This window comes from Empidonax traillii, unplaced genomic scaffold (assembly GCF_003031625.1).
Source record: "Empidonax traillii isolate 1590-97213 ecotype Southwest subspecies unplaced genomic scaffold, ASM303162v1 scaffold523:size469459, whole genome shotgun sequence".
Classification (NCBI taxonomy): Eukaryota; Metazoa; Chordata; class Aves; order Passeriformes; family Tyrannidae; genus Empidonax; species Empidonax traillii.
Genome location: NW_020955716.1, coordinates 41,272 through 66,406, shown reverse-complemented (window position 1 = coordinate 66,406; position 25,135 = coordinate 41,272). Strand labels below are relative to the sequence as shown.

At 45.3% G+C, this 25,135-nt stretch overlaps 2 protein-coding genes across 5 annotated transcripts; one reads left to right on the top strand and one right to left on the bottom strand.

The window, feature by feature from the left end:
- The first annotated feature begins 1,330 nt into the window (after nt 1-1,330).
- Nucleotides 1,331-13,094, top strand: LOC114064179 (F-box/LRR-repeat protein 21-like). Of its 3 annotated transcripts, XM_027896980.1 has the most exons (7): nt 1,331-1,419; nt 4,635-4,730; nt 6,125-6,264; nt 8,652-9,101; nt 9,762-9,884; nt 10,213-10,384; nt 11,186-13,094. In XM_027896980.1, exons 3-7 carry the CDS (start codon nt 6,208-6,210, stop codon nt 11,827-11,829), a joined length of 1,446 nt encoding a protein of 481 aa, XP_027752781.1. In that variant the 5' UTR covers nt 1,331-1,419; nt 4,635-4,730; nt 6,125-6,207; the 3' UTR covers nt 11,830-13,094. The 3 variants fall into 3 exon arrangements, with proteins under 3 accessions (XP_027752781.1, XP_027752782.1, XP_027752783.1); XM_027896981.1 differs by lacking the exon at nt 1,331-1,419 and having other exon boundaries at nt 4,311-4,730; XM_027896982.1 differs by lacking the exons at nt 1,331-1,419; nt 4,635-4,730; nt 6,125-6,264 and adding an exon at nt 7,540-7,893.
- Nucleotides 13,095-13,509: 415 nt separating this feature from the next.
- On the bottom strand, nt 13,510-17,355 carry LECT2 (leukocyte cell derived chemotaxin 2). 2 transcript variants are annotated; one of them, XM_027896978.1, is made up of 7 exons: nt 17,268-17,355; nt 16,571-16,703; nt 15,790-15,941; nt 15,116-15,286; nt 14,692-14,809; nt 14,095-14,246; nt 13,510-13,730 (listed from the first exon to the last, which is right to left on the bottom strand). In XM_027896978.1, exons 1-7 carry the CDS (start codon nt 17,311-17,313, stop codon nt 13,540-13,542), a joined length of 963 nt encoding a protein of 320 aa, XP_027752779.1. In that variant the 5' UTR covers nt 17,314-17,355; the 3' UTR covers nt 13,510-13,539. The 2 variants fall into 2 exon arrangements, with proteins under 2 accessions (XP_027752779.1, XP_027752780.1); XM_027896979.1 differs by having other exon boundaries at nt 15,790-15,935; nt 17,268-17,352.
- Between the last annotated feature and the right edge of the window lie 7,780 nt (nt 17,356-25,135).

Below are 25,135 nucleotides of genomic sequence, written 5' to 3'. Positions count from 1 at the left end.
CAGTTTAAAACAATATCCTACGAAAAAAATGCTTGAAAAATATACTTGGAATTTAATCTCCTATTTCCTGTAAGCTCTGAATAAAGCAGTCGAGAACCACATAGGTAAGAGTGATTGTGGTAGGTTTTCTAAATTATATTGCAGTGTACTTTGTCTGTCTTTCTGAGGAAACTGTGCACTTTGAAGACGTCACGGTCACTGTGTGATAAATACTCCTTCCATTAGCCCTTCAACATGCTAATTTTCCATTTTTTTTTTCAGATGGGTGTGCAGAAACTGTATTTTGACATCACACAAATACTCAGTTCGTTTTGTCAGCTTTGGTTTTATGTAGGGCAGATGCAATCTATCTCGGAAATGCTGCTCATGTTGAGCATTACCTCTTGATAAAAAGACGCCATAAAGGCTTGTTGTTGGTTAATAATTGCTGCATATCAAAGCCAGGAAATCGGTGGCTGCAAGTGTTTTGTAGCAGCTGGTAATAAAAACTCCGGCGTTCAGACATAACCGGAATAACAACAAAGCAGCACTGACTAGTGATGAGCAGTGAGTTTGCATAGATAAAATCTGCATGTTTTTTTAAAAAATTATGCTTTTGGCGGTAAATTGAAAGATTATAGTTTTGGCATCTGCGGTTTGGGACACGATGCAGCGCTCAGCCCTCTCTCCTTGGCGGGGTGCCTTGGGGAGGCAGGCAGTGAAGGATACACACAGCAAGCAGGGAAAGCCTCGCTGTTCAGCATTTTTGGCCAACAGACAGCTAAAAATCAGTAACAGCTGCTTGTACCCCATCTTCTTTTGAGGTGTCAGCTGGGGGCTGAGCAGCCCGGGCTGGCTGGGGCTGCCCTTGAGGGGGGCAGGAATGCAAGGGCACCGAGAGGATGCTGCTCCTGCATCAGTTCCGAGCCTCCTGTCCGAAGGGACAGGGTTCCTTCAGTGCAGGGCCACTGAGCTGCTTCCCAGAGGCCTTTCTCATCCTCAGCACCAGGAGAACGGGGACCTGTTAGAGCAGGCCAAGAGAAGGCCATGAGGATGCTCAGGGCTGGAGACACGCTAAGAGATCCGGGGGTGTGCTCCGGGGAGACTTCAGAGCCCCTTCCAGGAGAGCAAAGGCAGGTCCCGTCCCTGAGTGCCGGGGTGGGGGGTCCCGGCCGGCCCCACATCCCCCACATCCCCCACACGCCCCATTTTCTCCGCGGCCCCAGCGCCGCCCGGCGCGAAATGGCGCCCCCGTCACGTGCGGCCGCCCCGGGGCGCTCCCGGCGCCTGCGCTGGCCCGGCGGGGCCGCGGCTGCGGCTCCTCCCTCGGACGAGTCCGGGAAGAGTCCGGGGCGGCGGAGCCTCAGCGCGGTCCTGCCTCTGCTCTGCTCTGCCCCTGCTCTGCGCTGGACTCTGCCACGGAGCCGCGCCGAGGCGGCGGTGAGCGAGGGGACCCGGCCGGGGGTGGTGGTGGGGGGAGCGGCTGCAGGGGGCGGCCTGGGCTGCGGGACCCGCACAGGGACAGACCAGACAGACAGACAGACAGACAACACCCTCCGCGCCTGCAGTCTCCATTCCCCCCACTCTGTGCTCCGAGCCTCGGGAGGGGCTCAAACCCCCGAGAGCTGGAGGGGGTGGGGGGGGGAGTGTGCACCCTGCAGTCGATTTTGTAGCGCCAGGAGCTTTTAAACGGCTCGTTAAAACCGAGTTGGGACGTTTCCGGAGAAGCTGGAGGAATAACGATTTTATTTGTTTATTTATCTATCTATCTATTTATTTATTTATTTATTTTCCCCTTGGTGCGTGGGGGGAACAACCCTCGAGAGAGCTTTTTCCGCGCAGCTTCAGATGTGCCCCTGGGTAGAACGAGGGGTCCCTCCTGTCGGTTTAAAGCCTTGTTCCCTTCTAAAAACACCGCCTCGGTAGAGCACCCGTATCGAAATTTTCATCCCTGAAAGCGCAGTGCGTTTGTGTTAAGTTAAAACTAAAACGCGACTTATTTTTAGGTCTCTCGAGGATGTGTCATAAACGTGCTAAAAAAAAATGTGACAGATCCCTTGAGAGGGAGGCTCAGGGGCGCATTTTTTGGGAAAAATGAGGACCGGTGAAAATAAAACAATAATCCCCTTTCGGAAGCGCAAAAAAATGCCACCCAGTAGAAATCTGCTGTGTCCTAGATGAAGAAAAAGCTTAATCTTGGAGCTCGTCGTTCGGAAGGACGAGATCTGCTGAGATTTAAGCTTAAAATGTGGGGTTTACCTGCTTTTTGGAACGTGGTGGTGGTAGCAGCTTTCCAGGGCTGCCTGCCCTGTGTGCAGGATGTGCTGCTCCTGTTCCCCAGACAGACCGAATTCTGAATTTCCGAATTCCCCAACGTGGCCTCAAGTGCTGTCCCCGGACCGGGATTGCTTAAAGACGCTGCGATTAATGGGACCGGTCCTTCAGCTGTTAAAAGGCGCCTCCGTAAACATTTCATTTCCAAGTGTTAGAAAGTTAAAGCTCAATTACCAAGATGCCTGCTTTATCCCAAGGGGTTTCCCAGCTTGGTTGTTCGAAAGGGTTTTTGTATCTCAGGAATCGCATTTGGTTTTGCTTGTGTTACTTCAGTGTGTTTTGGTTTTTTTTTTTTAACTGGAAACCTGATTTTATGGTGTTTTATAAATTCCTGCTGAGTCCTGCTGTTGAGAAACAAAAGGGAAATCAAGAAGTAGGAGGAAGCAGTTATTTCTTTGCGGCTTGAATCTGTGATATGTTGGGTTATAGTAGTAAAACCTCTTTTTTTTTGAACTGATACTGTAGCATGGGAAGAGGTGAACAGCTGCTTGCTTAACAGAGCCACTGCTGACAAATTCTAACATCCCCTCTGCCACGGGAGAGGTTTTTAATGGCTTCATTTTAGCAGAAGTTTGTGGTTCTATTACCAGGAGAAGTTGCAGAGTTATTTAACCTGATTTTTTTTTTCCTGAATCCCTGTTGTTTGTGGATTCGAGGTGGTTTGAGTAGGATAAGGTGTGGCTGTGCAAAATACCTGATCACAGGACATGGAGGTCAAAGAGCTTGTAGAGGAAAAGAGCTGGATGGATAAAACCTTTGATACTTTGCTTTACACTCATGAGGATGTGAATAGATTTGATGAACCTCATCAGTCATTGAAGGGTTTCATTTCAATGACAGCGTTGCTGCTGTTTATCTTCGATAGTAGTTTGGATAACTATCTTAGATAACATTTCACTGTCATTTGCATTACAAGCTTGTATTTGATTGCATCTCTGATAACTAGGGCTTTTTTTATTTAAAAAAATACTGCTTACATAAATTAACATGATTTAAGGTGCTTTGGATAGTGCTTGTGGCCTGGGACACTCAGATGTAAATTAAATGTACATCTGATTATATATATATTTTTTTTTTTTTTGCTAACAAGAATTTTTCAGTAACTTTCTTTTTAATGTAGCATCTGAAATTGCTACTCTTTATCTGCTTTGTAAAAGTATGAACTTCTTTCTGTGCTGAGGGTTTTAGGACAGGTCTCTGCAAGAAGAGCTCCCTTCCTCAGGGGGTAGTCTGTGGTTTTTCAGCTGTTACAGGTAAACAGTCCAACACTTGTGACATCCAGAAGCCTGCTGAGCATTGTGGGCAGTCTTTATTGACTATCTGTATTTGATACATTTATTACTATAAATGGATATCACAGTCCTTTTCTTAATTTTCAGGTGTGACTTTACTATTAATAATCACTTTTGCTTCCAGCCACGCTGAGAAGTGTTGGGAGGTTTAGGACAGGTGGAAGGGTTCCCCCACTCCTGTGACAGGCATGTAAAGTTTATCACAACAAAGATTTCGGTTATTTGGTGTGTTTTTGTAAAAGGAAACTTAGTGATACGTTTGAGGTTAAAGCTGTGAACGATTGCTTATGCTGGAAGACAGTGAGATACAAATTTATTTGTAATGTAATATTGAAATAGTGCAGAGGGACGTGGGGGGGTTTAACGTGAAGCCCTTGGTGTGGTGCCGTGGGATCCTCCTTCCCAGATGGCTCTGGCCGTTCAGGGAGCTCGTAAACAGGGAGGAGGCTGCGGTGGGTGGTTGTTGTTGCAGCTCCTGCCGTGTGACTGCGCCCAGGGCCGGGGCAGGTGCTGTGGCACGTTTGGTGGCAGCAGCCTGTGCCATGTGGCCTCTGTGTGCTCCTCATCTCTCACAGCTCCCCAGGCCAAAGGGAAAAACATTGCTGGTGGTTTTTTTTTTGTTTGTTTGTTTTTTTCCTTTTAATATTAAGTTTTTCATTACTCTGAGATTCCATCAGTACTTACAGTGTCCTTTACCAGACTTCCCCACTAGTGGTGATGATAATGTAAATACCGAAGAACTTAACTGTTTGCATTGGGCTGTTGGCCAGTGCAATGTAAATGCTGTTGCAACACTTGTTTCCCATCAGTTTTATGCTTAATCTGACCTCACGTTTCTCTCAGTGCCAGAATTTGCAGTGTGGGAGGAGCTGCCTTGTGTTCAGATGGTGCCCTTGAGCTCCTCGAATAAAACAAGAAAATATATAAATTGATGCCAATGTATTTTCCTATAATTTTTGTGTTGTATGTAGCGCGAGGTTTATTTTTTTCAAAACTAATAAAGGTTTTTGTGGCATTTTACCTGGACAGGAGGGGAAAGCAGACAGATGCATGTGAGTGCCCCATGGCTGCAGCTGCCTCAGTTCATTCACTTACTGCCAAGTGTAACCTGGAAGCATTCTTTAGGTAAGGAAATTGCTTCAAAATACGTGGTTTGTAAACTTAATACACTTCTGTGTTGGGTCTTTAAATTGCATCTCAGTGTTTTGCACTCTCAGTCATAATGTTATTTATGTACTCTGTTTATATGTGTCATAAAGCTATCTTCTATTTATTAGACACTGACAGTACCTGTGAAAATGAGTTGTGTGTGCTGTACAGACTGTGCTCCCCTTACAGGAGAGAGAACACGTGGCCCTTGTGGACTGTGCAGGGCAAGGCCACCATAAATGACAGATTTCTTCAGGTGCCACCCACAAACAGAGTTGCTCCTGAATATCAACTTTCTCATTAGAGACAAGCATGACTGTTCAGCTCTTAAATCTGCTGGTGTGTGAGCTGAGCAGCAGCATTCCTGGCACAGGCTGCAGTGCTTGAGTTGGATTTTGCAGAGGAGGTGGGGGCTGCTCCTCCTGTGTTCATAAATAACACATGTACTCCACCAGTGTTAAACTTTACAGCTGTAAAGCTGATTTTATCTGACTAGTTTTCCATAAGGTGATGGTATGATCTGGGAGAATCTAAAGCCTCGTGGCCCATCTTTTAAAGATAAACAAAGGAGTTCAGCATTGGAAGGTTTCTAAAGATGTTATTACTGGTCGAACACAATGCCTTGTAAATATCTTACATTTCTAAATCTTCTTTTAAAATCTGTCATGATTTAGTGAGGTGTGTGTTGCTGTTCCTGTAGCTTTCCATTAAAACATCTTCAGTAATGTAAAATGGGGAACTGATTGTGGAGGTTTTGGGTTGTATTTTCTTACAGCAGACCAAGATACTCTTTCACAGTAAGATACAGGGCAGTTTTTTTCATATTAGTGTATGGGAGGATATTCATATGTATTGGTACCTTTTTTCCGGAAACAGTTTAATTGGCCAAAGTATTTTTTTCACTGTCAAGATTATCATGATGCAGCAAACATACTACTGGAGTAAGACTGAGTAAAGTTGAAAGCCAAGAGTCTTTACATTTCAAAGTATTAGAACTCATATCTTTAACTCTTCTGATTTATGTGGCTTTGGTATACAGCAAGGTGAAAAAAATAAACACTTCTTACCCAGGTTTGTAATTTTATTAGGTAATATTCAAGAATCCAGAGGTGTATCTGTGTTGCGTAAGAGTGCTCATGTGACTAAAACTGCAGTCCAAAACTAGATTTTTTTTGCTGACAATTACACCTTCCCAGTAGTAGGGCTGTTTTTCAGACAGTGTTTGGTAAAACTAATTTGCTTGGCACATGTTGTTGTTGCCCTGCGGAGCTGTGTATCCCGCTCATCTCTGCTCCAGAGTTGGTTTTAGTCCTTCCTAGGGGTTTCCCAGACACCGCAGAACAGTTTTAATTTGGTTGATGGCTTCACAGGTCGGTTCATCTTCTGGGACCCGTCCCTGCCTTCTGGTTAAGGACTCCATGCACACACACAGGATGACTCAACAGTGGGATGGATGTTCAGATACCAGAAAGGTGCTGGTAACTTGACAGGAACCTCCACATTCTTTGGGGTATGTGTGCCTGTAAACCTCTCAGTGAATAGTGCCTGGATTGTATCACGTGGAACTGTAATTTAGTGAACTTCAGTTGTGTTTTCAAATAGATGCTGTTTATAGTTTCAGTATTCAGAAGGAAATAAGAATTCATATTTTCACAGTAAATACTGGGGCTTCATGTTTGGTAAAAAAAACTTTGATACATAACCAATGGAACCTTCTTCTGGCTTTGCATCCCACAGCAGATAATAATGAACTCATTTTGGTAGTATAAAATATTAAACATAAAAGTTCTGGACACAAGCAGTTTCTAAAGGATGTGGCAACAAGAACAAGTTCTGGCCATGTTCCATCAGCTCTTCATACGTCTGCAGTGGATGTGCTGCTTGTGGTCTGTAACCTGACCTGTGGTTTAGGGCAATTCCCTTTCTGGTTGTTCTCAGATGCCAGAACTTTGTGGGAGCCAAATCAGCACCCAAGTAAGTTTCGAATAAGATAGCAAAAATTTCCATTTTTATCAGAAATTTATCTTTAACTAAGATGTTGCAGATCTTCATGAGAGCAGCAATAGCAAAGAGAAGCTTCTCAGCCAGCAGAATTTGTTAAATTTCGTTTGTTGTTGTGGACTTCAGTTTTAGCAAACAGCTAAATTTGTAGTTCCTTCCAAGGAGGGAGGAGGAAAAACGAACAACAGGTATTTAACTCAAAAGGTATTTAGCCTTTTCTAAATTTAGCAAGGCTGTGAGCAACTGTAAGAGTTGTGCAATGCTTAATTACTACATCCACACTTAATGCCTTGGAATGCCCATTCATTGTGTGACACAAAGCACTCAAAAGTCATAAAACATTGGTTGTGTGCATGATAATTTGATGGTCTAGTAGCAAAATGTTTATTCATGCTGAGAATGCATCTTCATTCCATTAGTAACACTGTTAATGTAAGCCACGTGTCTATTCAGGGAAGGAAACCTGTTCTTTGATATCATTTAAAGAGTGTCTGTAGCTTATCTTCATATATTGCTGATTCCAGTCATTAATGGAGCTTTGAATAGACTGAGTGAAGATTTATAACAACTGCTAAAATAAATTTCTCGGTGGTTGAGATAATTTGTCAGGAGGTTAAACAGTAGTGAAGCTGGTCATGTGAACAGCTTTTAATTAATTGGGTAGGTTGTTCTTTCCCACTTCCCAAAGAATGCACATGCTTTCTTTTCATGAAAATCAGGGTTCTGTGTCAGACATCAGCCAGGCAGGTCAGGTTTTATAAGCTGGGGAAAATGCCAGGGAAGTTTTTGGCAGCTGTTTCTGTAATATTGGGGATTGGGAGGGAGTGTTTTTTTTTTTCCCCCCCATAATGAGGATCGTGTGGAAAATTTTCAGTCCAGAAAAAGCATGCTGCGAGGGTTTCCATGGAAGTTTGTTCAGGAAAAAACTAGATAGTGTGCTCTGTTTGTTCTTGAAAAATGCATTGGAAAATACTTCAGACTGGTTGGGATGGTTGGGAAGAGGGAAGGTCTGGCTGAACAACTGATTAGTGGGGCATTGGAGGAGGGGCCTCAGCCTGCTGTGAAATAAAGTGGCATTTGAAACAAAGGTTGTTGCTGAGAATTGAGTGAATCACAGAGTCAGTCCAGAATGTCTTGGGGAGGCTGCGCTGCTTCAGCCTGGGAGAGCAGAGCTTGTCCTTAGGCTGCTCTTCCCTGAGCTCTGGCTCGTGTGGCAGTTGTCCCTCAGTGAAGCAGATCCAGTTTGCTGAATTCCGAGGTCACTGTCCTTTCTCCTGCTGAAAACCAGCATGTGGACCTCACTCACTTTGCCCTGCTTTGATAAGTGGCTTCTGAAGTTTTCTGTTGTTAGTTCTGCAAATATTTTTTTTCCTGCCTGGCATGATTTAAAAGAGAAAAAGAAAAAAAAGGCAAATGGAATGTGGGCAAAACTTTTCAATCTGACTCTGACATGCCTGTTCCAGGTTTATCTGTTTAAATAGAGTTAATGAATTAGGTTCTGTAGTTGATAAACTCTTTAGACATCATTAGTAGATTCCGTAGTTTGACTGCTGAGTTTAAATTCAAACTGAAACGGTTTTTTCCTACTAAATTAAATTGCTGTTACGCTTCTTTTTCCCTACAAAATGCTTTATGTACTGTGAATTACTGACAGATGAAACTACACTTGGTGAATTAACAAACCCCAGGTTCTCCAGATTCAGACCAAGTTGTACAAAATAAAAGGCACTGAGAGAGAAGGTCCTTGCCAACATCTGTGCGCTGGATATGGACATATGGCCATGCTTCTTTTCAGGAGTAACACTCTATATTTAAACTTTATTACCTTGTTATCTCTTCCTGTGTGTCCACTGCCTTGTCTCCCTTCCTCCCCCCTAATCTCCTGTGTTTTTGTAGAGACCTGCTGAGCGTGAGCCCTTCCAGGAAGCTGCGGTTCCAACCCCTCGGATCGGTGCAGCCCCTGCAGTTTCCACGATGAAGAGAGCTGGGCAGAGACTTGCGGCTGCAGCTGAAGCTCCTCACACCTCACAGCCCAGCAAAAAACAGAAGACTGGTTTCCATGGCTCAGTGTTTGGTGACTCTGCCCTGTGCACCTCGATGGACTGGGGCAGCCTCCCCCACCACGTGATCCTGCGTGTTTTCCAGTTCCTGACTCTGGTGGATCGAGCCAGGGCGTCCTCTGTTTGCCGGAGGTGGAACGAGGTGTTTCACATCCCAGATCTCTGGAGGAGGTTTGAATTTGAACTCAGCCAGCCAGCCACTTCGTACTTAAAGTCCACGCACCCAGATCTCATTCAGCAGATTATCAAGAGGCACGCTGACCATCTGCAGTACGTCAGCTTCAAGGTAAGCTGTGAGCTGTGGCTGCTGTGTCACGTTCCTGTGTGCAGGGGATGCAGCTGCTCTGTGCCAGCTGGATTGAGGGATGGACCTGGGAAGTTTAATGTTTAAAAATGCAGGCAGCTTCCTTCAATTTTCCACACTCTGAAACCTCTACAAAGTAAAGAAAGAGCTGTTGTCGTGCAAAGCAGAGGAGGAAGGTGAGAGCAAACAGAGATTTATCCAAGGTTACTCTTTCAGGCTAATGAATTGAGAACCAGTTCGTTATTTAAGATGCAAAGGTGTTGTCCATGCAGATAAAATGGAATAAATTTAGACTTTGTCAAGTCATTTTTGGGCTCCAAGAATTGGCATTTAAAAAAAATATCTATCGCTGCCTATTGTAGCACCAGTAGTGTTACAGTATTGTAATAACATGAAGTTATTTGAAGAGAAGACTTAGATTTAAGGTCTCTGTTCATACAGAAATGCTCAGTAGTCATACTCAAAACTTTCCTGAACTCTTTCTCATCTTGAAAAATTCCAGTTGATGCTGCACTTTGTCCCTGTGGTGATTGCAGGCTGTACAGCTGAGTGGGTGTGGAACTTGCAGTCTTGGGTATCCATGGTGCTGTCTGCTAAGTAACACTGAAGGATGACTTCATTATTTTAAAATTGCTTTTATAGGTTGATAGCAGTACTGAGTCAGCAGAAGCAGCTTGTGACATCCTTTCTCAGCTGGTGAATTGTTCAATCAAGACACTGGGTTTGATCTCTACAGCAAGGCCAAGCTTCATGAATGTCTCTAAGGTAATGTTCTACAGACTGTAACCAGGTACTTTGGGCTCATCACTGTGTCCACTTATCCCTGTTTTATTACAGTGAAACAATAAATCGGAGTGGATGAGTTAATTACTGAGTATAAAGTTAACTTCTGTCATGTGCAACAGCGTGTTTTTAAACCAAGATGCCCTATGCTCATGTTCAAATAAGCCTTTCTTTGTTGCACAAGAAAGGGAATGACTGAGAAGTGATTATTTTTCTACCTCCTGTGTGTGCAGAATGTGAGGTTGAGAAGCTGAAGTTCTGCCCATCTTTTCATAAGACTTTTTTTCCTTCCTTCCATTTCTCCAAACAGGCTCATTTTGCTTCAGCACTGACAGTAGTTTTTGTAAACTCCAAGTCATTATCATCAATCAAGGTAGATGACACGCCACTTGATGATCCTTCCCTGAAGGTTCTCGTTGCTAACAACAGTGACACTCTAAAACTGCTAAAAATGAGCAGCTGTCCTCACGTTTCACCTGCTGGTGAGTAGTGAATATTTGTGAAAAATGGAGTAGTAAAGTATCAAAACAACAACGGGAACACACACACACAAAATCCCTGATCCGTGAATCAACTCCTGCTTGGTGGGATAAAGGAGATTAAAGCAGTTGTCAGTAATGGCTTTGCAAGGTTGAGACTGGGAGTGGTTTCCCTTTCTGGAGTGCCCTCGTGTGTCCAGATCTGGACCTGAACCCACTGCTTGGTGAAGGGCTCGCTGCCTTCAGAATACTCCCTTGCTGGAAGGTTCAGGGGGCTTTTGGGTGCCACTTGCCTTTCTCCCGAAACCTTAATGCCAGGGAAAGGGAATCTTATTTCCTGTATTCTTTGCTGGAGTCCACAAAAGGTGACTTAATTTGTGTACTTTGTATTCCAGCAGATGAACAGCAGTTACTTTATTTATGTCTTAATTCATGGATGGCTCTGTTTTAATGGGTAAACAAGGTTGCTGGTGGTGATTTAAATAGTGTCAACTTCAGCTGAATCTGAGCTAATTTTAGTTGCTCCTTCAGAGCTGACAGAATTCTGCATAGGGAAGGACAAAGAGGGAGATGTGCAGATCCAATATGAGTGTTACTAGTTAGACTTGGGTCTTTTACTGATAAATGTTAATGGCCAAAAGCCTGTAAAATGTTGTGGGTATCTAGAACTTGGATATTTCAGGGGTTTTGGATATAGGCATGAAAACTGAAGCCAATAGAATTAGAATTTGCATGAGCTTTACAGCGAATAGCTGTGCTTTTATTTGCTTTTCATTTCACAGAGCAATTTTTCTTGCTCCTCAGGCATTCTCTGTGTTGCTGATCAGTGCCACGGACTGAAGGAGCTGGCTTTGAACTACTACATCCTCAGTGACGAGCTCCTGCTGGCCCTGTCGAGCGAGAAGCACGTCGACCTCGAGCACCTCCGCATCGACGTCGTGAGCGAGAACCCCGGGCAGGTGGAATTCCACGCCATCAAAAAGCAGAGCTGGGACGCTCTCGTCAAGCACTCCCCCAAAGTCAACATCGTGATGTATTTCTTCCTGTACGAGGAGGAGTTCGACGTTTTCTTCCGGGAGGAGACGCCGGTGACCCACCTGTACTTCGGCCGCGCCGTCAGCAAGGCGCTGCTGGGCCGCGTCGGCGCCAACTGCCCGCGCCTCGTCGAGCTGGTCGTGTGCGCCAACGGGCTCCAGCCCCTGGACGATGAGCTCATCCAGATCGCCCAGCGCTGCAAGAACCTCACGGCCATGGGCCTGGGGGAGTGCGAAGTGACCTGCAGGGGCTTCCTGGAGTTCGTCAAGATGTGCGGGGGCAGGCTCACCCAGCTGTCCATCATGGAGGAGGTGCTGATCCCGGACAGCGATTACAGCTTGGATCGGCTCCACATGGAAGTCTCCAAGCACCTGGGCAGGATGTGGTTTCCCGACATGATGCCGACCTGGTGAATTCTCTGCGCGTTCGTGGATGAGGCGGTGGGATCAGGGTGTTGCTTTCTATGCAAGTAAGGAATTTAAACGGGAAACGTGAAAACTTTGCTTCCAGATTTGAGGTTTTCTACCTCGAGAACCTCTGGTGGACCTAACAGCAAAACACTCTAGAATATTAATTGTATATTGAAATAGAAAATAGATTAAAGTGTACTTACCACTTCTGAAAGTATGTCTGTGGTTTACAGGTGCTGCAAACCTCAGTGAACTTGGGCTTCTCTGAGCTTCAGTTTAAATGTTCCATTCACTTTATAGTGGTTTTGGGGTTTTTTTTCATGTCTTTGTTTAATCTTTCTGATGTAGTCAGAAGAGGAATAGAGTAACTTCTTTCCTTTAGGAAATCTATCTTTATGGAAAGCTGTATACAACTTGGAGTACAGTATTATTTGTCATGATGTTTTATATAGCTTTTTTTATAAATATTCATGTTTTGATTGTAAAAGCTTGTACATTAAAATATCCTGGCCTGGGTTAATCGGCTGTAATCCAGTTTAAACTGATGGTATTATATTAAAATGTTCATAAGCTGAAACTGTAAAGTTTTTTTGTAAGCATTAAATTGCACTTTAAATAATTCTGTCACAGTAGTGAAGCTGTTGAGACTGCATTGTACAGTATGTTGGTCTTGTCCTATGCATTGAAAGGGTTGGAAAGAGACTTGGTTAAAATTAATGAATGTAAAAGTTTTTAGCTGGATTGATTGCTGGAGCAAGTAATAAAGCACTTTGGAAACGGTGGGATATAAGGAATAGCTTTGGATTTGGGTTCAAGTCTTTGTGGTCAAAGACTGATGTCTGGATGTTGTTCCATGCTTTCATTACTGGGAGATGAGAAGGATTTCATAAACGTGGCTGGTGAGAAGGAAGGAACAAATGGAATACAGTTGTCTTTGATCCCTGTCAATCTGGAATCCAGGATTTAGAGCACTTAAATCGCTCGTCACTGACAGGTCAGGGTGACCTGTAGTGATCTTGGCTGTGCTGTAAGCCCTGATTTCTAGAGAAAGGATTGCTGGAGATGATCCTGAAATATTTAATTCCGGACTGTTTAATACTTGTTGCTATCAATTGTTTTTTAAGAAAAAAGATTTTAATATATTTATTTTCTTAAAAGGGGAGAGGCACGATGAGTTGATGTAAATTAGAGTCTGTATTTTTGTGTTGACATTTTGCTCACTGGAAACTAAAACTCACTGTATATAAATTTTGCTGTAATCACTTTCACGCTGTACTTGTCCTGTCTTCCTGTTGATAATGAGAATTCTACATTAATTAGCTGGTGGTGATTGTCACTGTCATGTGATTTTTGATGCGCTAATTTTTTTGGAGCGTTTGCTCTGCTGGCTGATCTTAACAAGTGAGGCCAGCTGGTACTCGAGGGGGGAAGCTGGCAGTCATGCACCTTCTCTACCACATGGGGGGATAGCTAGTTTGCATTTTAGCTGGTTTTTCAGACTCTTTGAGAAAGCTTATAACTAATCAGTGCTAATTTCCCAACTCTCTCCAATGAAAACTCAAAGCATTTTCCCTTGTGTGAGCCTCCACTAGAGACACTGCTTGTGTACCACTCAAAGTAGTGAATCAATGATAGCACAGACCTTCTCACGAGCAGAAAAAACAACTTTTGGATGCTGAGATGAATTTATTTAGAATTTACTGCATTTCCACTTCACTCTCTTTGCCCCTTCCCCCCTTCGAGGTTGCTGGTGGGATCCGAGTGGTCGCAGTTCTCGATGTGGATGTGAGATGTGATGCCGGGAAATACTCTTTGCATTGGCAACATTTTCCCAAGGACTTGCCCCTTGGAAATGGCACCGTTGTATCTTATGGGATGGATACAGAGTAGTTTTACACAGAACCCTGGTGAAAACGAGGAGGGACAACGTCAGGTGACTGGTGAAGCCTTCTGTACTGTATTTCAGAAATATTAACAATTTCTGTCGTATCCTTTCCACTGAGATAGCAACAGTGAAAATACCAAAAGAGCAAAGCCACTGTGGTCATAAAAAATAAGTAGTGGTTGGAGTAACTGGCTTGGTGGAAGAGGGAAGATGGAAGGCGGGGAAAAGGTGGGAATTCCTGCTTTAGTAAAGGGAATGGTTCAGAGCCACTCTGGCACTCTAACAGGAGCAAAAGGCTTTGCAAGTAGGTAGATAGAAGAAAACATTTACCTTGCTTACGTACTTTCTAGCTGCAAGGTAATAATTGAAGAGTAGCTGTTTACCTGAGCCTCGGATTTGGACTCCATCGTCGATGGCATTTCCGTTGTGGAAGAATTTGACGGGCCCGGAGAGCTGCCCGGAGAAGGGGGCGTACACGGTGGCTCCATCAGCACAGATCACATCCACTCCCCTGTGCTTCCCTTTGCCACTGCGCCTGCAGACAAGGATGGAATTGGGGACATCTCCAGTCAGGCCCTCTGTTACAGAGGCAGCACGTGGTGATACCTGGAGATGAGTTGTTAGAATGGAAATAGTGCTAGGCTGGCTGAAGGATCAGTAAAGGTTTTTTGGTGTAGGTGGTTTAATAGGGTGGGTGACCTGTTAGGGCTGGAGAAAAAAATCCCTTCTTCCAAGTCTTAAGTTTGGTTATTTGAAAGACATCAAGTCCAACTTTCCCCTCAAGTCAGGACTGTTCCCGACACCATGGCTTAGTCAGAGCAATAGAAAGCTCCAAGCAGAGAGGCGTTATCAGCAATGTGAGCAGCCTAAAAGTTTCCTCCTGTCCAACCCAAACCCTCAAAGCTGTGATTCTTAAAGTAACTTAAACAGAGTTCAACTCTTATTTCAGTGGAGGAACAACAAACCCCTCCCCGTGGTACCTGGGAGCTCCGTAGTATCCGCAGCCGTACTTATCGCAGCCCCTGATCTCGTTGGTGGGATTCCCAGCACACACCGTGGCCCAGCGGCCACTGCTTTGTTGTGGCAGTGGTGGGACATCTTTGAAACACAGAAACACAGCACATCAAAGTTAGCTGGTTGATTGTTTTAAGCCTTGCGTGTTTGTGACTGCCGTGTTTCCATATGCTTGGGAAATTCCATCCCACGTGTGTGGTTGGATTTTCCTCCCCGAGATTTGTCATCTTTGTAGGAAATGTAAATAGAATGTGCAACTGAGCTGGATAGTAATATCTCATACAAGAAACATACTTTAAAGACAGAAATTCAAAGAGAGAATCACAGGTCCTTGAGTGCAACTCTACCCCCAATCTGGGCTGCTTTTTTTATTATTCGGGGTTTTTTTACCGGGCGTAAGGAGGTGGGTGGGATCGGAGTGGTCGCAATTCTCGACGTGGATATGGGAAGTAATGCCAGGAAATACTTTCTGCATGGGCAGCATTCTCCCAAGCTGTTGGCCCCTGCGGATGTGGCCGTGGTACCGGATGGGGTGAATGCAGACGAGCTTCACGCAGTAACCTGGGGGAGACGGGAGAGGAAGCGAGGTCAGGAAGCGTCAGCTGCCTCTGCTCCTTGGGAAAGCAAGAAGCATTCCCTGCCAGCCTCTTACTGGAGACTGTAAGGGTGAAGCAGAAACGTCATCAAGGTACCAACCATTGTGAAATCAAAATTACTGGATTTGCCGTGGGAAGGACGTAAAAAGAGTTGGAAAACAGGGACAGGAAAATATCCTCTCATCAAAACTGAAGGCGTATTTCCGATACTTTTATTTTTACTGTTTCCTTTTTTTTTTAATTATTATTTGGGGTTGTTGTTGTTTTCCTGCTACCTGTTTTTCAACTCCTTTCTTCCCTCCTCTCCAGGAAAAGCATAGGAAAGGACTACATCCTGCCGCTGCTGCCTTCCCAAATTTCAGCGTGCTAGAGAGGGCGTGACACTAATCAGCACCGTGCTTGAACTGAAGAAACCTTACTCAAGGAAATGGAGTGATCATCTGTGGACCCCTGCTGCTCATTACTTGCCTGATCCCCTGATTTGGACTCCATCATCGATGGCATTCCCGTTATGGAAGAAGCGGATGGGCCCGGAGAGCTGCCCGCTGAACGGCGCGTACACCGTCGCCCCGTCCCGGCAGATGACATCCACACCCACGTGCTTTTCTTTGCCACTGTGCCTGGAAGCATAAATCCATCATCAGAGCCATCTGTCAGGGTTAATGTCACGTGTCAGTATCAGAAACACGTCTCTCAGGGTTGATGTTGTGTATCCTTATCGGATACCTGAAGCTCGTCTAACAAAATTGCTGTACCTGCAATCAAATTAGAAAACAGCTTTGGCCTTTTTGTGTAACTGCAAGATGTTCACATTACTCTGGCCTTCTTTAAAGGGGGGGTGAAATACCAAATGTAAGCTTATTTTTAATTTTCCCAAGTTCATGGGGTATTTCAAGGTGTTACAGTGAAGTACCCTTGTTCTACCCCAAAATGCCCATGGGAAATGTAATCTTGTGTTTGGCATTTTCTCATTTAGAAGTTTGGAGGTGACATGATGAGGATGGAAACTTCTCATAGAGCCTGGGGAGAGGAGACAACAGGAAAATGCAGGAGAAGGCAGGAGGCATTCTACTTATAAAAGCATTTTTTCGGGGAAATATGACTTGCTGTTTTATGAGGTCCCTCTTTAAATACAACAGATATTCTCTCATTCTGAGTGTCAGCTCTATTTAGCGTACTCTCTCCTGCCTGAGAATGTCATTTGGGAAAGCAGCAGTGAATCCCAGACTCGCAGTGCCCACCCTGTTACCTGTCAGCACCGAAATTCCCGCAGCCGTATCTGTCGCAGCCCCGGATTTGGTTGGTGGGATTCCCGCTGCAGATGGGGGCCCAGTGCCTGTGCTGCTGTTGGGGTGGGTGTCCATCCAGCTGCTTGGCAAATACTTCATGTGGAAAAGAGGAAAATTCAGGGAAAATTCAACCTTGTTCTGTCCGGGGCAACAGAAAATGTTAAAATAGGGTGTTTAAAGGGGAAGACCTGAACTCACAGGAGTTTGGAATCTCAGAAACTGTAGGTAAAAGGATATTATACAGCCTGATGTATAGATTTGATCCTTTTTTCCTTGAGGTCTTACTTTAAGCTATGTATTCTAAAAACTAAGCAAAGCTATAGATAAAGATTTAAAAAGATAGTTTGGGAAAGAAATCAAACCAGTGGTGCCTGGTTGATGGTTGGACTTGATGATCTTAGAGGTCTTTTCCAGCCTTAACAATTCTATGATTCTTCATGACACCTCTAATCACTTCAATATATGACTCTTAACAGCCACCTTATATTTTATAATAGTCATAACTGTGCCAATTACCATAATTCTTCATACCACCAGACTGAAAAAAAATTAACCATTATTTGCTTTGGAGTGAATTTCAGTAATTCAGTAATTTCAGTAATCAGTGTCTGCCTAACCCCAGTCAAGACAAAGTGTAACATTGCAATCCCAACTCACCAGTGGACACCAAGCTGACCAGAGCCACCAGACTGAGGGCTGGCATTTTGGGGCTGTGTCACCCGTGTTCTTCGATCCAGTCAAAGACGTTGCACAGAAGCCACCCGGGCTATTTATGTGGTTTTGAACAAGCCTCTTGTCTTGGCCAATCAGTCTTGAGCAAAGTGTTACATCTCTGGGCTGGTGGTGTTGCCATACTCAGCCCTGGGGGCGTGCACGGGCTCTGCAGTCGTTGGAGGTGGTTGGGAAAGGCAGATAAAATAAAATAGTGGGGCTCTTGGCACACAGGAACAGAGGGAAACGGGCAATCCCGCATTGCAGGAAACTCGGGTTGGACCGTTTCTTAGAACACCTTTTCTTCCCCTTCCTGAAGTAAGGGGCACACTTGGGCCAAAAATGGTGTTGGGCATAGCAGGAGCATTCACTTGGGCTAAGAAATACAGATGCTTTTGCATGGAAACATGCCTTTTTTTTTTTTTAATTTTTTTTTTTTTTTATTCAGCTGAAGTTGTCAATTCTGTCACTCAAATCCATGAAGTCTTTTCACTGAAACCCCGATGTTTGACAGGAAAGTTCTTATTAAAACATCTTCAAGTTGCAAACACGAAGTTCCATGGGCAACACCGAGATGGAGTTCAGAAATACTGGGTTTTAAGGTGATTCATTTAATACCTGCTTGGTTTCAGCTGTTGGCCTGTAAATCAGGCTCCTTAGTGGAGCCTGGTAATCAAACCCATTGGAAAATAAAGACTCTTCTGGGTGGTGCCTGGCCATTCCCAGCTGAGGGGGTCTCCAGCAGGATTTCTGCAATAATGATCTCAGCCAGATGTTATTTCTGATTTATTCCTGACTGCCAGTTTGCACTAGCACAGTTTTAAATATCTCACTAGGTAACTTTTGCCTGAGGAAGACCTGAAAAACTGATGATTTTTATAGATTTCTGTGAACTCATACGCTCCGAATTTTACCAAGCAAGGAATTGCAGCCCTTCAATCCACTCCATAAAGTCTTGGGAAGGAAAAGCTCAGTGTAAAGCCAAGCTGGTGGGCACGAGAAGGGAGGAACAACCATATCACAGCTGCACAGACACTGAAGAAACTTTTCCTTGAGTCCTGTTTTGCAGTCTGGCACTTGTAAGATGGCTCCAAGCTACCTATTTATTCTCTGCATTTTTTTTTTCCCCATCTCATCTGTGTGCAGAGCTGACTCCAAATTGCTCATAGCTGTGTACATCTATTTATTTTTACTTTTTTTTTTTTCCTTTCCCTCTATAAGAGATCTTAACAGCCCTGTTCTTTGTGAAACACATCAAAATGCCCTTGCTACTGTGATGTAACTTGTGGGAAAGCACTCTTAAGAAATCATTTTTCAGTGTTTGATAATGCAGTTGTCTCAGTGTGTCCCCCACCTCTCCAGGGTGAGCTGGAAGCTGCAGACCCTCCCCCTGGGGCAGGAGGAAGCTCTGGAACCAAAGCTGGTGGGACTCCTGTGTTGGGCAACGAGCTGTGAATGGACAGTTGGGAGGTGCAGTTGTGAAAGTCCCGGAGTGGCTGCTTGGCACAGGCCACCAGAAGGATATGGAACAACCCCCCTGGCATTGCAGGCCCGGGAGCTGCAGTTGCACCATTTCCTTCCCTGCAGAGGGGTCAGGCTGAGCACATGAGAGCAGGGGGGCTGAGCTGGGAACTGCTGGCTCCCTGTGCCAGGGGCTTCCCACCCTCACAGGGAAGAATTCCTTCCCAGTATTCCATCTAACCCCACCCTCTGGTACTGGGAAACCATTCCCTGTCACTCCAGTCCTTCTCCAACAGTCTTGGAACCCCTTTAGGCACTGGAAGGGGCTTTCAGGTCTCCCCAGAGCCTTTCCTTCTCCAGGCTGAACATCTCCAGCTCTCTCAGCCTCCAGAGCAGAGCTGCTCGAGCCCTCAGAGCATCTCCATGGCCTCCTCTGGACTTGCTCCAACAGGTCCATGCCCTTCTAATGCTGAGAGCCCCACCAGGCAGTGAAGGAGTTAACCTGATGCTGCCTGTGTGGGTGCTGAGCACTCCCCTCCCAGCTGAGCTGTGACAACAGGTTACTGAACACCCCTGAGAGCTGTTCCCCCGAAAAATTCCAACATTCTTGGAGCCAATCATTACAAAACGGAATGTGTTTCAAGAACCCACTGCAGAAGAATTTACTTGTGCCACCAGCAGTGCAGGCTTTTGGGGTGAAAATCCAGCGGGCACAGCGTAATCCAAAGTGCAGTGGGGAATAATTCTGGGTGCTGATCATCGAAATAAGGGGGATTTTGCCCCAGCGATTGACTAAGCCTCGCGTACGGGGCTGAGATTGCAGTTCCGATGGGATATCAGCAGGCTGCGCTCACTGACCAGCCAAAAAGCGGGGCTGGAAACGTCATTTTAAGGAGATGCCAGGCTGTGGGAGACGCGAGCATCCTGCCTTTCCTCGTTGCTAAGTGTGAGCTGAAGGGGCAACTGGAGTTGTCCTAGTGCACAATTCTGAGTGGAGGCTCCATCTCAGATTTATTTTGCCTTTATCATCAAACATTTTTGCTAAGCCTAAGCTGGGCAGGTTTCCACAAGCAGGACTGAGGAGCACAAAATGTCTTTTTGCTGCCCATGTCCTGTCTCATGGGGAGGACAAAACTTTGGCTGAATCCTCCAAAAGTCCTCCAAGGCTTGGGGAAATAGAGGGGCACAGTGCAAATGTAGGCACTCAGTCTGGGACCTTGTGATATGAACCTGTAAAATAAAAGGGAGAGAAGGAAAAGAATCCTGAAATGTTTCCAAAACTCTGTATTTTACCAGCCTTTTATTTCCCTCCCAGAGTCAGATGCAAATTGCACTTTCCCTTCTTCTACACCCAGTTAATTTTTAATAGACTGGAAAGATAAAGCTGGATTTACTCACACTGTTTGCCCCAACTGCTCTGTAACCTGAAATAGAAAGTGTGCTCCTGGGTGACTCCCCCAGATAAAACTCCCTAAATAAAACCCCCAGATAAAAAAAAAAAAAAAAAAAAAAAAAAAAAAAAAAAAAAAAGGGGGCAGTTTATGCAGGAGAATCCCACATCCCTGTGCTACTGGAAAAACTGGGATTAAATATCACACCCCTGAAGAGATTTATGAAACCCACCCGTGGGACACACCAGAAAAGTGCTGGGCTTTGTCACTGAAGGGCAGGTGAAAATGGAACTTGTAGAGGAGCAAAGCTGGGGTGTTGCTGGAGGCTCAGAGCCCTGAGCAAGGTCAACTCAGTCTTCATTATATTTGCATGGAGAGGTGGGGGCTTGATTGACATCTTCCCTTTTCAAATATAAGCTGATAACTGGGTTAGAGCCTGGGATTTTAACCAAGTGAATCTTAGGTTGGAGTCTGTCTTTCCTGTGGGCAGCAACTTTGTGACAAAAATTTAAAAAATTGGTCAAAGCTGGAGAACACTGGGCAATTTTGCTGCAATGTTTCTCCTTTCAGGGTAAAAAGAAGGAAGAGTGGGATTTTTTTCTCCAACAGAATTTCACAGCTCAATTGTATTGACTTGCTTTCAACATCTGGTCATATCTGCCCCCGCAGGTCGGGCTGAATATTTACATGGACATGCTGATTTTTTCATTCACAGCAAAACTAAAGCAGTTCCTGGGGAAGGTGAATGGGACACAGCAGGTTAAGCACCTCTCACAAGTGCAGCAAATGCATTTCTGCAGCTTCTTAGAAGAAAAAAAAATCATGTCGAGACACACACAGCCCTCACTGAAGCAGCTTCCCTGCTTCTCCAGGGCTGGAGTTGCACTGGGAAATCCGTGAGCCTGCAGCACTTCCAGAGCACTTCAGCCCTGGACACTCCCAGTAGCACATTGGCAGCCTCAGCCTGAGAAACCCTGTCCTATTAACAAGAGCTTGTTGTCCCAGGAAAGTCTTCAGCTGATTTACTAATGGGAAGAAATGCCTCACTTGGACAGAGAGAAACCTGGCTGTGCCAAGGCAATCCTGAGGCAGGAGTCTGGGGAAAAGGAGTGACTTCATCACTGTTGTTTTATGGTTGTGCTGATGGGCCCCCGGGAAGATTTGGGTTTCAGCTCTGTACAGGTTTTCTCTCCCCATCTGCCTTAAAAAAAAAAAAGGCAGAACCCAGCCCAAATCCTGTGACAGCACCAAAGATATTCAAAGCAATTTGTAGTGAGGCAGCCCTTTCATAATGTGATTTTCCATGTTCAGGCACAAGTGAAATTCCTGGCTTATTGAGGAAATGTGGTGTTTGGCTGCAAGGAGAGCAGGGAAGTCCAAGAGGAGTGAGCTGCAGAGGGGCTGCTGAGCTTGGGGGATCCACCCCCTCTGCCCCCCCTCCATCCCCAGCTGCTTCAGCCTCATCCACCAGGGCATGATGTGCTTTAAAGCAGGTTTTCCTGCTCATCAGGTGTCATGCACAGAGAGGGGGAAATCCATTAGACAGGAAAATTTTGGAGCAGTATGTTCAGACAGAGCATGTAGGCGAAAAAATGGCAGCAGCTCCCTCTGCGTGATGCTCCTCGTGCCCAGGGCTCAGCTAAACTGAGGCAGATAAAATGGCATCAGCTCAAATTCGTTTTTGTTAATCACCAATTTTATTAGAGAGATCAAAAGGGAGAAAAGAGTAAGCGAAGTCATTTTGTGCATTTCCTCAGAAGCTCAGAAAATGAGCTTGTTTAATTCTGTTATTAATAAATACCCTGAGGGCCAAACACCCTCCGTTTCAAGCTGCACTCTGGGTTTAGAGCAGTGAAGGTGAACGTGCCATGGGGAGATGCAACAGGGGAACCCACCAGCTTCAAGAGCATCCTTCAAACACATCACCAAGGTCATCAGCTCTTGACATCTCTGATCCTCCTGTGACCCTCAGGAGAGCAGCCACCACCGCTGCCTTCTGCTCCTGTCCCCGCTCAGGGGGGTCACCAACACACCAGCTCTTGTGTCACCCTGGGAAATTTAGGTCTAGGAGCTTTGTGGACATCTGGATTTCCAGGTTGCACGTGGCTTTCTCTGTGGTCTTGGAATAAACTTTTTCCTGGCTGCCCCTGATGTGTGGGAGAGGGGAGGACGGGGAAGGTGGAGGTTCCTGGCAACCCTTCGGGACAATTTTCGGCTTTCCTTCGATTTTGCCAACTGAGGTGAGGAGTTTTGACCTTGAGTGAATTACCTGCTGGCATTTTGCATGACACCCAGAGACAAAGATCAGGGAGCTAAACAGTGATGCATGAAGGGTCTGTGTGAGCTGGGCAATAGCAGCGGGTGCTTTGCTTGCCTTCTCTGCACCCACCAGGCTGCATTTCATGGGGGTCCCTGAAAAGAGAAAGAGGTGAGATGTCTGTGAGGGAAAGGCAATTCTCCTTAGTTGTGGCTGCAGAGCCTGGATAGTGTGTGTGTCTTGAGGAGGGGGGAAAAAAATCACAAAAAAAATACCCCAAAATCACCAAAAATACCCCAAACACTGAAGCTCTGGAGGCTTTGCAGGACACCCTGTGCTGTGGGAATTCCCACTGCTCCGTGTTTGGGGAAGGTGGGTGTCTTGTTTGCAAAGGGGTGAATAAGTAGCAAAACTGTGAACTCCTCGTATGCAAGTAAGCACCACAGAACAATCACATTAAATGCAATTTGAGTAAGATTAAATTTAAAAGACAATGGCATTAAATTCTAGCTCTAAAGCTCATAAAACTCTCCAATAGCGGTTTCCAAAATGGTAACCATGCTGAGATCTAATAAAGTTTTCATTAAAGAGGAAGTGTTTGACTCAGCCTGTCACTTAGCAATGGCAGGGTTGTTTTCCCCTGTTATGTAAGGGATGCAAGTAGCTGTAATAGTTTTCTCTCTGTTTTACCAAGCACCAAGGCATGACTGACATGGCTGGCAATGCTCTAAGGGCTGTGAATGCCCAATTTATGCAAAAAAAAAAAAAAAAAAAAGCTCTTTTCTCCAGCACCCATCCCTTTGATGTCGAGCTTTTGGTGACCCAGGTGTGCTGAAGCTCTGGGGTTTGCTGCACCAGCACAGCCACAACACATTAACCCAACACAAAAAATCCTTCTTGTTTTCTACCGGTTAGTGCAGCCTGATAGACCCCAACGTGCTTAAAAGACCCCCAGAGTCAGGGTGAAATCCCTGGGTCTGGGTGGATTGCAGCGAAGGAGAGAGGGCGGTTTGATTACCTAAACGTCAGGTTTGGGAAACATCCCGGTTTTGCAAGACTCCAGTTTAAATTCTGACATGAATTTAAGGGAAGTAAGCCCTGGGTCATAGTACTGCAGATGCCTGTTATCAATGTCTTATTTTTCATCTTTTTTTTTTTGTTCTTTTCTGGTGGTGGCAAATGCCAAATGCCACGAGACAGCCTTAGGAGGAGATAACGAGCTGCAATCCCACGTGCCAGCACGTTTTCCCTGAGTTGTGTTGTCCATATTTCCTAGAGGCTGCAGAGCACGTAAAAGAGGGCCTGCATTAGAAAAAAAAAAAAAAAATCTGCCTGTGGGGATAAAAATTTATTGCTTAATTTTGCCTGTAAAAAATAATAATTTGGATGAACCAGAGGGCACTGTGGTGTCCAAAAGCATCTATTCCATCTCCCCCCACCACTTTCTCTGATAACACCTTGGACCTCCAAACAAATAGGAACAGGTTTGATGCCTAAAAGTCTTCTTTACATAATTTTTTTTTAAAGGAAACGTTTTTGTTGTTGTTGTTGTTGTTGTTAGCGTATAATGGATTCCTGAAATGCAGCATCCACCTTGTGTGATGGGCTCTGAGGGGAAGGATGGTAATGAAACCCAATTTAACTAATGTGTGTAATTTAGAGAGAGATTTTGCTGCAGAGTTTCACTCTGCAAGAAGTAGCTTAGAAATGTTCTGCCCGTGGGAAAGAGGAGGGTTGGGGTTCTTCCAAAAGGCCTTGCTCCAATCTGCAGACACACACAGCGGGTTTATCAGTTAATGGGAGCAGGGGAAGATGCTGTGTGTGATCGTGGCATGCACTTGTCCCTCCTGTGCTGCCCTGGATGAGGCAGAGCTGCCCCAGCAGGATGTCCCACAGGATGTCCCTCCAAACCCAGCAAGGGGGCACCCCACTGGTAATTCAGCTCAAAATCCCACAGTTCCCTGTGCACATCTGGCTGTTGGCTCCTGCAGAAAGAGCTTTCTTTGGGCTCCTGGCTCCCTGTCAGCGTGGCAGGGACAGATTGCACAGCCATGGGTGCCGTGTCCTGCTGTGGGACAACTGCAGTGTACTGGATATCTAATTCTGAAAACACATAGAAACAAGTGATGCAGCTGGTGTGGTGACTGCTACTCTTTTGTGTTCGGCAGATTATCTTTCACCTTTTAAGAGGAGCTGTTGATGGATTTAAAAAAGCTGCAGACAGAAATGTGGGGCAGGTTTTGCTGATAAACAAAGGCAGATGGCACCTCTCCTTCTCACCTTTGGGCTGGCAGATCCCTGACCTCACTAAAGCACAGCCTGTGTGGGGATGGCCTCTTGGCAGGTCTCTGAAAGGAAACCATATAATCATAAACCACTGTCTAGCCTGAAGTGCTGGAAGTGTTTAAGCTATCACGTTTCCATGGCTCAGTCAAGGGTATTTTTAGTGCCGGTGGAGAAAGTTGCTGACTCTGGGTCAAGTATTCCCTCCTGAAGTTTGTGGTCCTGATTCAGGGAAAATTAACTGTTTGTTTAAAGGTTTGTTATGGTGAAGCTTCTCTGCCTTTCTCTGTCCAAGCCTTTCCATAGATTGGAGGCAGGAAGGAAAACCACCACAGACACCACGCTGGCCAGCACCACGGGCCAAGGGCTCAGCCTGCTCTGCCACGCGTGCCACCGAGGAGCAAACTTCCATCTGGGGAGGG